General features: G+C 38.5%; 1 protein-coding gene across 1 annotated transcript in view; it reads left to right on the plus strand.

The window, feature by feature from the left end:
• The window catches only part of LOC126033848 (cytochrome P450 2C19-like), a 29,600-nt gene that overhangs the window by 3,041 nt on the left and 11,845 nt on the right, over window positions 1-14,714 (plus strand). Inside the window, exons 2-4 of the mRNA XM_049790880.1 lie at window positions 3,987-4,149; window positions 4,306-4,455; window positions 12,412-12,572. Coding sequence (XP_049646837.1) covers window positions 3,987-4,149; window positions 4,306-4,455; window positions 12,412-12,572 — 474 coding nt within the window. The remainder of the gene's footprint in view (window positions 1-3,986; window positions 4,150-4,305; window positions 4,456-12,411; window positions 12,573-14,714) is intronic.

Here is a 14,714-nt window from a genome sequence, read left to right on the forward strand (position 1 = left end):
ATCAAGGGTCAGGAATGAAGCCCAGTGGGAGAAAACTTGCCTTAATTGTTTGAGGCCCTAGGTTTGACCCCAGAAAACCAAATAAAAACTCAAACAAACAGGGACCAGGGAAAGTAGTTGAATTGTGTATTAAAAAACTTTGACTACTCTATTCCTTAGCTTAGTGATGTTCTTAAATTTTTTCATGCTTTATCTTATTGAAGTTCTCTTTTACTGAGTTCTCATATCACACTTAACATTATTGGGACTGTTGCTTAAAATTATTAATCAAGAAATTTAGAGAAGAAAAAAAGAAATTTAGAAAGCTCTGATGTCTTATATCAACTTCCCAAGCCCACTGGATTTCAAAACTATATAAATTGCTGGTCACTAGCAACTATGGATCTATCTTATCTTGGTAACATGTTTTGTATTCATTCATTGGTGCAGGTAATTCCCTCATTTTCTTCATTATGTCTAGTGCTATACAAGGGTAGTGGGTAAGACCTGTATTCAAGTAGGCCTTGGTAGCAGTTGGTAATTCATCATAATAAAGTCCAGTAGTTATTCTGTAGCTTTATGGGTCTGGATATTTGGTAATGTCATAAGATTCTTGCAATTGGTATAGTACTAAGATAAGATGAATCTGTATTGAGACTCAGGGTTCATAGTTGCTAATGAATGATAATGGGTATAGCATTAAAATTCAGTGAGTTGGGAAGTTGTTGAAGATCTGTGGTACAGAGTGTTCAATAATAGCTATAATACTGAGCAGTAAGTAATGCATAACTACTGAGGGATTTGAGGTTTCCAGCACCTGGCATGTTTCACCAAGTTTTAGTGGGCCTTGGCTGTAACCAAATATTTAAAATCATGGCCCCGACATGGGGGGTTTGGGGATATTCCAGGCCGAAGGCCTTCTCCCTAGCTTGGGGATGCTGGGAGGCTAGGCAGAAGTTTTAGTGGGCCTTGGCTGTAACCAAATATTTAAAATCATGGCCCCGACATGGGGGGTTTGGGGATATTCCAGGCCGAAGGCCTTCTCCCTAGCTTGGGGATGCTGGGAGGCTAGGCAGACCCCCAGTCATCCACTTCTTCTTCCCCTGGTCTCCAGGCCTTCACTGGGTGCCAACCCAGACAGTCAGAAAGGTGGGTTCTGGGAGGATTACTCTACAGGGGTCTCCAGGCTATCCCTGCCCTTGCCTCAGCACTAGGGGGGAGGGCACAGGGAGGAGGATGGGTAGATGTCTGGCTTCTGGTTCTCCACCAAATTCTTTTTTGATCTGAAAGCTAGCTCTTACCAGCATGGGGTTTGGGAAGACACCAGGCCAAAGGCCTTCTCCCTAGCTAGGGAGTGCTGGGAGGCTAGGTATGCTTAGCTGGGTTGCTGGACTGCGCTGATGCAGTCACAGACTATTTATTTTTCCTCACCAGTCTACATTTTCAAAATCACATGGGGGCTAGTGCACCTGTGCATACAGTATTTACTAATAGTAATCCCTATGATTATGGGTTTTTTGAATATGCAGAACGTCCATCTTGTATATTTCCCTTTCTCACACCCCTACCAGCTCATCTCTAGTCCTTCATTCTCTCACCTCCAACCATCATTACCCCACATTTACCCTTTTTACCGTCAGTACTGACAGGTCAAATCACTGTCTAAAGTGGTACACCGGATTTATCAACCCTCAACTATTTCAAAAGACATAAAAGGGACACGTATATGTCTTTTGAAAATTTTATTTTTATTTTCCCCACTATTTGTCTGTTCTTCCCTTTGTGATCTGTTCAATAAAGAATTCTGGTAGAAGAGTCTCTCAGTTTAAAGTCTATGTTTGAACCAAGTCACGGGGAGTGTTGGACTTGTTCTGGTGGCCCCTTTATGCACCAATAATGACACTTGGCATTGTTCCTCTTTTGCATAGGCACTTTAAAATGGGAAAATACAAACAAGTTCTTATCTAATAGAGATAGGAACACACAAATCTTGTAATGCAATAAAACCTTAAACCCTAAACATTATCATAATGACCTGGCTCAGGCCTCAGAAGAATGGGCATTCTTCATTCACCCTTGAACCAGGGATGCCACCTATGAAACAACCAAGGTTGTCTATAACATCTCCTGGGAGCAATACTCTACCAGGGAAGACACTACCGATGCTCTCACATTGACCTACTCAAATGAGACTTCCCTTAACACCCAGAACACTAAACAACAGCAACAACAACAACAACGATGATGACCTGTTTCAGGACAGGGCTCTCTGCATTGCCCTCTAATTGCAAGGTGAAGCTAGAGGACGCTTCACAAAATACTGACTTCGATGTAGGATATGCACAGATTCCAGGATCTTTAACTACAGAAACCTGACACCAAAAGCAGCGACTGTGTGAAAAAGAAAAGTGTATTGGCACTACAGACAATGACTTGGGTTGGACAACCTAGTATACCTGGAGCCTAGAGTTGGTTTTATGCCAGAAAACTTCAGGGGTAAGGTCTCCTTGCATTTAGGCCAAGGCTTTTCCTTTCCATGCCTCCATATTTTGCTGGGCCTATGCAAACAACAATTGCCACTCTAACACCGTTTTAGCTGTGCTCCTTTGACTCCAATCCTTAAAAAACCACTTAAACTATTGAGGTTAACTTAAACTAATATGCATATGCACAAAACTGTTAAAAAATGCTATGCCTTCAATGTTAAAGGAGTTACATAAATTTTCTGGCTTTAGATTGCTTTGCTAAGAAATGTTATAATGTACTACAATCTGGGGACTTGAGGGACAAAGTATTTGTGCATGGGTTTTGTTTTATTTTTCTTAATGCTCTTTGGCTGAAAGTTCAAAAATTAAGGTGTCAGCAAGGGCATTTCTTCTGAGAATTCTGTTTATGGGTTTATTTTCTTCCCACTGTAACTTTATCTTGTCCTCTTTCTTTGCATCTTTGATCTCATAATAAGAAAAATAAAATATTAAAAAAATCATGGCCTGGAAACACCTGTTCAGAAAATCAGTCAGTCAGTCCTTGGAAGCGTCAAGAGTTTGAGCTTATAAATTCTAGAGGAAGCCTGTCTATCACATTTGAATAAACCTGGTATTAACCTAGAATTTAGTATCTAGATACTTCTGTACTTCAAGTTTGTAGAAGTCTGAATAGTGACAAAGGTGCATAGTCACAAGAGCTAAGTTGTGGCTATATACCAAGTTCAAACTCACTGGATGTGTCATAGGATATCAATTTTGGAGCATGTGAAGGCACCTGTTCATCATGCTTTAGCATTCTATAGTGGCAGATATCAAGAGCTGGAACCTAGAAATTAAAAAGGGAAGTTGTACAGCAATTTTGAATAGACCTAGTGGAAGATGGAGGGGCTTTGGGTTTAATTCTGTAATGAGGCACCTGAGCATCAACATAAAGAGGCCTAAGTGACAACCAGGAATTCAATGTATCTAGTACTTGACAGCTGTGGTCACACCAACTATGTGTGTCTTGAGAAATTGTGGAGCAGTAGGCTTAAGAGGAAATACAACACAAGACAGAGAGTGTAAAGCCCTCAAGTCTGGATGGAACATCAGTTAATGGGAGACCCTTTGCTAGTTGAACATACTTTGAGAGGGCCACAGAGTGTTTTATGTCTATAGGTATGTTGCTAGCAGTCAGATGTTTGGTTAGCATTGGTTAGTTTGGTTAAGCAAGTATTGCTCATCTATTACAATGGGACGGTTAGAACTCACTTTAGAAACTTTCCCTCAGAATCTGTTACTAAGAAGAGATTTTTCTGATTTCAGTTTCCTTGTTTGTAAATAGGGTAGAAAACCACGTTTATTTTATGATCAATGTATATGATTAATTATAACCTTTAACTTGGCCATCGTTTGGACATTTCCTAGGTTATTCATAATTGCCAGCTATTACAGTAAAATTCATATTTGTTTTAAATGGAAAATGTTTTAGAATATATGATAATGTCTTCTTTGACTCTCATATTTATCTTTTTATTCCAGCTCTCAAAAATCTATGGCCCTGTGTTCACTGTATATTTTGGCATGAGGGCTACTGTGGTTCTGCATGGATATGAAGCAGTGAAAGAAGCCCTGGTTAATTTTGCGGAAGAGTTTTCTGCAAGAGGAAATTTCCCAGTAGCTGAAAGAATTAATAATGGAAATGGTAGGTATGAATGTGTTTGTATATATACTAATGAGGGAGGAGAAGATGAAAAGCAGCAAGATATCAAAAGTGTGTGGCTGTTGAAATAGTTACACCTGTTAGTTTCCTTTCTTGCTTAGGGCTTCTTTTATAACTTTGTATTTTCTCTTCTGGTAGGAATCATTACCAGCAATGGGAAGAAATGGAAGGATATCAGACGCTTCTCTCTTATGACCCTAAGGAATTTCGGGATGGGAAAGAGGAGCATTGAGGATCGTGTTCAAGAAGAAGCCCACTGCCTTGTGGAGGAGTTGAGAAAAACCAATGGTGAGTGATACAAAACTAACTGTTACCCTTTCTAATAACATCCTTAGAAATATTTCAAGTGCAGCCAAAATTTTCACTAAGCTATTGGCTGCTAGTTCTCATGCTGTAGGGAGGATATGAGACAGAAAATATTAAGGGGATTTTGTGTGTCTATGCTTGCTGTTTGTGTACCTCATATTTTGCATTCAATGTTAATATTAAAGAGTCTGTCATATGATTCTCTCTTAAATCTGTTCATTTGTTTTAAATAGGAAATCATGAAAAACAGTATATATTACCTATATAATATATGACAATTTTGAGATTATTATTTCATTAGCATTAGAAATTTATTTGAGTACCATATTCATTATTGATTTGTAAAATAGTCTATTCCTTCATAAAACTATTCATTTTCCATATCTTAGATGTCATTTCTTTGATGTTATTTTATTATTATAATATTATTACTTATGTATTTTTAATTTTATGTGTATTATGTGCAATGTTTGAAATTTATTTCCAGTTTTGAGTAATTTCTCTTTTTATTTACTATAGCTAAGGTTTGTCAATTTTTTTATTTTTTTCTTACCAATCCCACTACTAATGTCAACTTCCCTCTACCAATATTCCCAGAGTGCTCCCCATACCACCACCCCTACACCCTAGCCTGCTAGCATCACAGGTCTGTTTTTGATTTTTGGTTGTTAAAGTTTTGCTCTCGTGATTTTGTTGTTGTTGACTCTGGCTTTGATATTTAATTCTTTCCTTCCTTAATACCACAAATGCATCTGAGGCCCCTTGCCTCTCATATTGTTGTTTCTCCTCTCCCACTCAATTTCTTTTAATTTCCTTACCATACTCTGGGGCCTAGAGTGTTCTCAGCGACCCCCATTTAAGCCACTGCATTTCTTTAGGCAGTTATTCTAAATATCAGATACGCGATAAAACATTCTCTTTCTTTTTCTAGCTTACTTTATTTAGCATAATGTCTTCCACTTTCATCCATGTTGCAGCAAATTGTGTGATGGCATAATTCCTTACAGCTATGTAGTATTCTACTATATATATGTAATGGTACATATATATGTACATATATATATGTATATATACATGTATATATATACATGTATATATTGTATATATACAATCCACTCGTTGTTGTTGGACATCTAGGTTGATTCCAAATCTAAGCTATTGTACTGAGTGCTGTGATAAATAGCATTTTGCATATATCCTGTGGAGCAGTGTTTTTCCATTCTGGGAATAGATAGCCAAAAGTGAGATTCTGGGTCATATGGTCAATTGATTCTTAGTTTACTGAGAACCCTTTATACCATTTTCCATAGGGGTTGGACCAGACAGCATTCCCACCAGCAGTAGAGTTCTTTTTAATGCAAATTGTTCCCAGTATTTTTGATATGTGACAACCCCACTGGTATATGATGATATCTCATTGTGGTCTTAATTTGGAGTTCCCTAATGATAAGTTATGATGAGAAGTTTTTTCAAGTGCCTGTTGGCCATCTGTCTTTTTCAGAGAAGTGTCAGTTCATTTCCTCTCCCCAATTTTGATGAGGTTTTTAGATTTTGTGGGGTTAATTTTTGCAAGTACTTTGTATATCCTAGACAGCAAACCTTTATCTGATGTGTTGAGTGTAAATGTTTCTTTTATTCAGTTAGCTATCTTTTAGTTTTAGCCCTGTTTCTTTTGCCATACAAAAACGTTTTAGTTTGATGTAGTCTCATTTATTCAGATTCAATACTATATCCCTTGCCTTTGGCATTCTATCACTGAAAACTCCTTCGAGGTAAAAGTCTTGGAGTGTTCTGCCTCAATAAACTTTATAGGTTCAAATCTAATGTCAAGGTCTTTGATCCACTTTGAACTGACTTTTGTGTAAAGTTTGAGATATAGACCAATGTTTAATTTCTTACACATGGTTATTCAATTGTTCCAACAACATTTGTTGAAGAGACTTCTTTTTTTATAATTTTTCTTTACTCAAACATCTTGATTACAAATATGATTGTGATTAGGTTTCAGTCATGTAAAGAACACCCCCTTCACCAGTGCAACATTCCCACCACCAATGTCCCAAATCTCCCTCCATCCCATCCCACCCCCACCTGTACTCCAGACAGGCTTTCCAGTTCCCTCATTCATTCAGTTGATTATGGTAGTTCGCTGTGTAGTTATTTCTATAACTGCACTCACCACTTTTTGTGGTGAGCTTCATTAAGTGAGCTGGAAGTTCCAGCCCTCCTCTCATTGTCTCTGAGGATTGTTGCAAAAATGACTTTTATTTTTCTTAAAACCCATAGCTGAGTGAGACTATTCTGTGTCGCTCTCTCTCCCTCTGACTTATTTCACTCAGCATGATAGAATCCATGTACATTCATGTATAGGAAAATTTCATGACTTCATCTCTCCTGATGGCTGCATAATATTCCATTGTGTATATGTACCACAGTTTCTTTAGCCATTCGTCTGTTGAAGGGCATCTTGGTTGTTTCCATAGCCTGGCTATTGTGAATAGTGCTGCAATAAATATAGGTGTGAGGAAGGGATTTTTGTATTGTATTCTTGTGTTCTTAGGGTATATCCCTAGGAGTGGAATAGCTGGGTCGAATGGGAGCTCAATTTCCAGATTTTGAAGGAATCTCCATATCGCTTTCCATAGAGGTTGGAATAGACGGCATTCCCACCAGCAGTGGATAAGAGTTCCTTTCTCTCCACATCCCTGCCAGCACTGATTGTTCTCATTCTTTGTGATATATGCCAATCTCTGTGCTGTGAGATGGTATCTCATTGTTATTTTGATTTGCATCTCCCTGATGATTAGTGATGAGGAGCATTTTTTCATGTGCCTTTTGGCCATTTGTATTTCTTTTATTTTATCAAAGTGTCTGTTCATTTCTTCTCCCCATTTTTTGATGGGATTAGATGCTTTTTTCTTGTAAAGTTCTGTCAGTGCCCTGTCTATTTTGGATATTAGCCCCTTATCTGAAGGGTGTTGGGTGAATAGTTTCTCCCACTCAGTGGGTGGCTCTTGTATCCTGGGCACTATTTCTTTTGAGGTGCAGAAGCATCTCAGCTTAATGTATTCTCATCTGTTGATCTCTGCTTCCACTTGTTTGGAGAGTGCAGTTTCCTCCTTGAAGATGCCTTTAGTCTCAATGTCATGAGTGTTTTACCAACATGTTGTTCTATATACCTTTTTTATTTACATATTTTTCTTTTTTTCTTTATTTGAACATCTTGATTACATATATGATTGTGATTAGGTTTTAGTCATGTAACTTTCCCACTACCAATGTCCCAAATCTCCCTTCCCACCCCTACCTGTACTTCAGACAGGCTTTCCAGTTCCCTCATTCATTCACATGAGTATGGTAGTTCTCTGTGTAGTTATTTATATAACTGCACTCACTTTGCGGTTCTATATACCTTATGGTATTAGGTCTGATATCAAGGTCTTTAATTCATTTGGATTTTACCTTTGTACATGATCTTAACTGGAGGTCTATGTTCACTTTTTTGCAAGTGGCTAACCAGTTCTGCCAGCACCACTTGTTGAAGAGGTTTTCTCTGCTCCACTTAGGATTTCTTGCTCCTTTGTCAAAATTTAGGTGATTGTATGTCTGGGGAACATTGTCTGAGAACTCAAGCCTATTCTACTAATCCACAGTTAAGTAAGGAGGATGTAGCATATCTAAACACCCCCATCACTATTGAGAAAATTGAAACTGTAATCAAACATCTGCCCAAAAAGAAAATATCAGGCCCAGATGGATTTCCTAATGAATTCTTTTAAGTCTTTCAAGAGGAGCTACTACCACTCCTAGCCAGGTTCTTCCATGAAATTGAAAAAACGAGAACACTCCCAAACAGCTTTTATGAAGCCAACATCACCTTGATACCAAAACTAGACAGACATGCTGCCAAAAAGAAAATTACAGACCAATATTCCTGATGAATGCAGATGAAAAGATCTTCAACAAAATCCTGACAAATAGGTTCCATTGCATCATCAAGAAGATCATACACTACGACCAAGTAGGTTTCATCCCATGAATGCAAGGATGGTTTAACATTAGTAAATCTATCAACATCATACACAACATCAACAACAAGAAAAATAAAAATCACATGATCATATCAATAGATGCAGAGAAAGCATTTGATAAGGTCCATCACCCATTCTTGATCAAAAGTCTCAGCAAGATGGGAATGAAAGGAACCTTTCTCAATCTAGTTGAAGCCATCTACCACAAGCCAATGGCAAATATTATCCTCAATGGAGAAAAACTAAAAGCCTTTCCTCTAAATTCTGGTACAAGACAAAGCTGTCTGCTCTCACCACTCCTCTTCAACATAGTACTGGAAGTTTTGCTATAGTGATCAGGCAAGAAAAAGATATCAAGGGAATCCAGATAGGAAAGGAAGAAGTCAAGCTCTCATTGTTTGCAGATGACATGATACTCTACTTAGAAAACCCTAAAGACTCTACCAAAAAGCTTCTAGAAACAATAGACTCATATAGCAAGGTGGCAGGCTACAAAATTAACACACACAGAAATCAATGGCCTTTTTATACACCAATAATGATAGGGAAAGGAAGGATGTCAAGAAGGCAATCCCATTCACATTAGTGCCACACAAACTCAAATACCTTGTAATCAACTTGACCAAAGATGTGAAGGACAAAAAAAACTATAAAGCCCTGCTCCAAGACATAAGAGAGGACACACAGAAATGGAAACACATACCCTGCTCATGGATTGGCAGGATTAACATCATTAAAATGGCAATATTCCCCAAAGCATTATACAGATTTAATGTGATCCCCTTAAAAATACCCATGACATTCTTCAAAGAAGTGGATCAAACACTTATGAAGTTCATCTGGAACAATAAACACCCTCGAATAGCTAAAGCACTCCTAGGGAAAAGGAAAATGGGAGGCATTACTTTCTCCAACTTTAAACTGTACTACAAAGCAATAGTTATCAAAACAGCGTGGTATTGGAATGAAGAGACTTCTTTATTCCATTTCTTGTTCTTGAATCCTTTGTCAAAGATTAATTGATTAACTTGGGGGTTTGTAACTGTATATTCTTTTATGACCCATTAGTCTGAAAGTTTGCCTTTATTCTAATACTGTACTATTTTGATTACTATGTTTTGTAGTAGAGCTTCAAATTAGATAATTAGATGCCTCCCAATATTTTTCTTTTCGATATGGTTTTGGCTACCCTGCTCTTTTATGATTCATAATGATACAGGTCTAGATAAAAAGAAAAAGATAATTAATATTAATAATTAACACCCTAAAGTCACACCTTAAATATCTGGAAAACGGGCTGGGCGGTGTCGCTAGAGGTAAGGTGCCTGCCTTGCCTGCACTAGCCTTGGATGGACCGCGGTTCGATCCCCCGGTGTCCCATATGGTCCCCCCAAGCCAGGATCGACTTCTGAGCGCATAGCCAGGAGTAACCCCTGAGCATCACCCGGTATGGCCCAAAAACCAAGAAAAAAACCCTGAGCATCACCGGGTATGGCCCAAAAGCCAAGAAAAAAAAATCTGGAAAACCAACAACAAAGGAATCCAACACATGCAAAAGAAAAATAAAACCAGAGCAGAAATCAATGATATGAGAACAAAGAAAACAATACAAAGAATCAATGAAACCAGGAACTGTTTTTCTTTTTTGAAAGAATAAACAAGATAAACAAACCATTGGTAAGACTCACAAGGAAAAAAAATGAAAAAGTGGGGGCACAGTGGTAAGGCATTTTTCTTGCACACAACCGATCCAGGATGGATAGTGGTTTGAATCCCAGCATCCCAAATGGTCTCCCATGCCTGCAAGGATCAATTTCTGAGCACAGAGCCAGGAGTAACTTCTAAGTACTGCTCGATGTGACTCAAAAACAAACAAAGGGAGGAAGGAAGGAAAGAAGGAAGGAAGGATTGAAGGAAGGAAGGAAGGAAAGAAGGAAGGAAGGAAGGAAGGAAGGAAGGAAGGAAGGAAGGAAGGAAGGAAGGAAGGGAGGGAGGGAGGGAGGGAGGAAAGGAGAGAAAGTGAGAGGGAGGAAAGAAAAAAGAAAGAAAAGAAAAGAAAGAAAGAAGAAAGAAAGAAAAGAAAGAAAAAAGAAAGAAAGAAAGAAAGAAAGAAAGAAGAAAGAAAGAAAGAAAGAAAGAAAGAAAGAAAGAAAGAAAAGAAAGAAAGAAAGAAAGAAAGAAAGAAAGAAAGTGCTCAAATAAGGGGTCGGAGAGATAGCACAGTGGTAGGGCGCTTGCCTTGCACACAGCGATCCTGGACGAACGGTGGTTCGAATCTTGGCACCCCATATGGTCCCCTGAGCCTGCCAGGAGCGATTTCTGAGCACAGAGCCAGGAGTAATCCCTGAGCACCGCCGGGTATAACCCCCCCCCACAAAAAAGAAAGTGCTCAAATAAGTCAGATGATAAATGAAAGATGAGAAATTACAACAGGGGGCCGGAGAGATAGCATGGAGGTAAGGCGTTTGCCTTTCATGCAGGAGGTCATTGGTTCGAATCCCGGCGTCCCATATGGTCCCCTGTGCCTGCCAGGAGCAATTTCTGAGCCTGGAGCCAGGAATAACCCCTGAGCACTGCCAGGTGTGACCCAAAAACCAAAAAAAAAAAAAAAGAAATTACAACAGAACCCTCAGAAATCCAAGACATTATGAAAACTTATAATGAACAACTGTACTCTATTAAGCTAGAAAACCTAGAAAAAAATTGACAGATTTCTGAAAACATATAATCTCCCAAAACTGAATTAAGAGGAAGTAGATAGCCTAAACAGAAAATAGAACCATAATTAAGGATCTCTTAAGACTAATATCCCAGGACCTGATGAATTTACAGTTGAATTTTATCAAACACTCAGAGAAGAATTATTACCATTGGCCCTTAAACTCTTCCAAATATTTGAAGAGACAGGATTCCTCACTAATACTTTCTATAAAGCTGATATTATGCTGACTCCTAAAGCTGGCAGAGATGTTACCAAGAAAGAAAACTACAGACCAATCTCACCAATGAACATCAATGCAAAAAAAAAAAAAAAAATTCTCAACAAAATCTTAGCAAACCAAATCCAACAGCACATCAAAAAATTCTACATCATTTCCAAGTATGTTTCATCCTGGGTTTTGAGTATGGTTAAATATACACAAATCAATCAACATCATGCACCACATCATTAAAAGCAAAGATAAATATCAAAAAATCATATCAGTTGATGCAGAGAAAGCATTTGACAAGATCCAATACCCGTTCATGATTAAAACCCTCGTAAAACAGGGATGGAAAGAACCTTTCTCAATATAGTAACAACAATCTATAAAAAGTCCATAGCCAACATTATTACTCTTAGCCATGCTCTCACTTGGCTGTAGTCATGTTCTGATCATGCTTACATGTTAAGAATGATACCTGTTTGAAAAGTCCTCAGTGTACAGCGAGTTGTGTTGACTCTGAGATTTATACTTAGGTACTCTGTGGACATTTTTCTGTGACCTTTAGTGTCGCATAACAGCCCTTGATGGGGCTGGCTGATGGAGGGATGGAGGATGAGGTCTTTCTCCTTCAGCTCGGTCCACACGTCTGCCACTCTGTTCAGCCGGCGGTTCTGAGGTGAATGCTGTGGGTAGAAAGCTAACAGGCAGTCAGGCTTCAGGCGATATCAGCTTTATTCAGAGGATATGGCTGAAGCCAAAAGACCCAGAATCTGCTCCAGAAAAAAAGCCACATTATTACTCTTGGAATTGCTTTGCTGCAAGCCATTACTGATGTGTTGGTTTATGTTTATTGAATATTTTACTGTTAAGGGAATTTGTATGTGAGATATTGTTCTTAAGTTTCTAATATTTTTCTTGATACAACATGAGTGTGTATTTTCATTTTTTAATTTTGTTTTAAATCTTTTTCTGTTCTGTAGCATCACCATGTGATCCCACTTTTATCCTGGGTTGTGCTCCCTGCAATGTGATCTGCTCTATTATATTTCAGAATCGTTTTGATTATAATGATCGACATTTTCTAAATTTAATGGAGAAACTTAATGAAAACTTCAGTCTTTTGAGTTCACCATGGTTGCAAGTGAGTCTAAAATCTTTCCTTTTTTGTTTTTTTGTTTTTTTTTTGTTTTTTTTTTGTTTTTTTTTTGGTTTTTGGGTCACACCAGGCAGTGCTCAGGGGTTATTCCTGGCTCCAGGCTCAGAAATTGCTCCTGGCAGGCACGGGGGACCATATGGGATGCCGGGATTCGAACAGATGACCTCCTGCATGAAAGGCAAACGCTTTACCTCCATGCTATCTCTCCAGCGCCTCCTTTTTTGTTTTTAATTTTATTTGCAGCACTGTGATTTGCAATACAGTCTATGCTACATATTATTATTTTTATACATTGTTCATTGTATAGATTGATCCAACATATGAATCTTGTTCCACACATTGCATACATTGGTCTCTGTGTACATTGTTTCAACAAATACCTTTCACCAGTGCCCACTCTCCCCACCACTGTCCCAGGATACCTCCATTCATCTTTCTCTACTCCCCTTGGCAAGATCAGTTCTGTAAGCCAACTTTCTGGTTCTTCTACCTTTGATTATTTGCTATTCCCTTACTATGTTTATGTATCTACCACACATGAAAGAGAGAATTCTGTAGGATTTTATGTGTGAAGCAAGAAGTATTTATTGAAACTTATATAGAAAGATGTGAAGAAAGAGAAGCAGGGGAGAATATAATATGTTCCAGAGAGAATACAGGCTTCTGCATATTGGAGATAAGCAAAGAAACAGATGAGCACATGAGATACATATTCAAAGGAAGAGCACAGGCTTGATGAGTACACCAGAATTTTTCTTGGAGTTTTTTTGTTTTACTTTGTTTTTTGGGCCATGCCTGGTGATGCTCAGGGCTTACTTCTGGCTATGCACTGAGAAATCGCTCCTGGCTTGGGGGACCATATAGGATGCCAGGGGATCAAACCACAGTCCATCCTAAACTAGCACTGGCAAGGCAGACACCTTACCACTTGCGCCACTGCTCTGGCCTTGCCAGAATTTTTCTGATTTAAGAATAATGTGTACTATTGTCTTCAATAAGTACAAATGTCTAGTGCACCAAACTGTTGAAGTAAAAGTGTACACCATAATATATATTCAGAGTTTAGTTATGTAGAATACTTTAAAATTAGCAAGGAAAATTCTACTCATAATATGAAATTAAAATTCAATTTGATCAAGCCTGTTTGGTATTTTTAATTCTACACAACCCCAAAACCCAGTTTTCATAAATTGTATGTGTATTTCCTAAAAATTGAGCACATCACTAAGTAAACTTCCTGATCCCTTTGTCCACAAATAATGCAAACAAAATATTAATATATTAGTTGCTAGCAATATACAAACTTAGGGAAAAAGAATATCTCATTCAAGTATAGTGCATTTAGAGCCTTATAAATAATGTTAGGAAATACTAAGTTAATCTTTTTTTTTTTTTTTTTTTTTTTTTGGTTTTTGGGCCACACCCTGTGACGCTCAGGGGTTACTCCTGGCTATGCGCTCAGAAGTTGCTCCTGGCTTCTTGGGGGACCATATGGGATGCCGGGGGATCGAACCGCGGTCCGTCCTAGTCTAGCGCAGGCAAGGCAGGCACCTTACCTCCAGCGCCACCGCCCGGCCCCCTAAGTTAATCTTTGATGTCCTTTTTTGATTTTCTAATGGTCAAGATATTATTTTGGCATGATAAAGTGATTGGTTTGATGCTTTACCAACCACAAACAATTATCACAAACTTACCATATGATTAGATAAGATTCTCTGTCTGTTGCCTTCATATATGATATGACCCAGGCATATCACTACTCTGCTCCCAGTTATTGTGAATGTTAAGTTGAGAAGTGCTGTACGATATCTTCAAGATTTCCACTGTTTGAAGCTGTGAGTCAGAAAAAGCAATAACTGTATTCTTTATCAGGATACTAGATTTTCTGCACTCTATTCCCCACAAGATGTGAATCTTAGTGTTTGTATACACTATTTAAAGAGTGCAGGGAAGAACTGAAGTAAACAATAAAAGAATTAGGGGCCAGAGAGATAGCATGGAGGTAAGGCATTTGCCTTCCATGCAGAAAGTCATCGGTTTGAATCCCGGCGTCCCATATGGCCCCCCTGCCTGCCAGGAGCAATTTCTGAGCATGGAGCCAGGAGTAACCCCTGAGCACTGCTGTGT

Source organism: Suncus etruscus, chromosome 17 (assembly GCF_024139225.1).
Source record: "Suncus etruscus isolate mSunEtr1 chromosome 17, mSunEtr1.pri.cur, whole genome shotgun sequence".
Lineage (NCBI taxonomy): Eukaryota > Metazoa > Chordata > Mammalia > Eulipotyphla > Soricidae > Suncus > Suncus etruscus.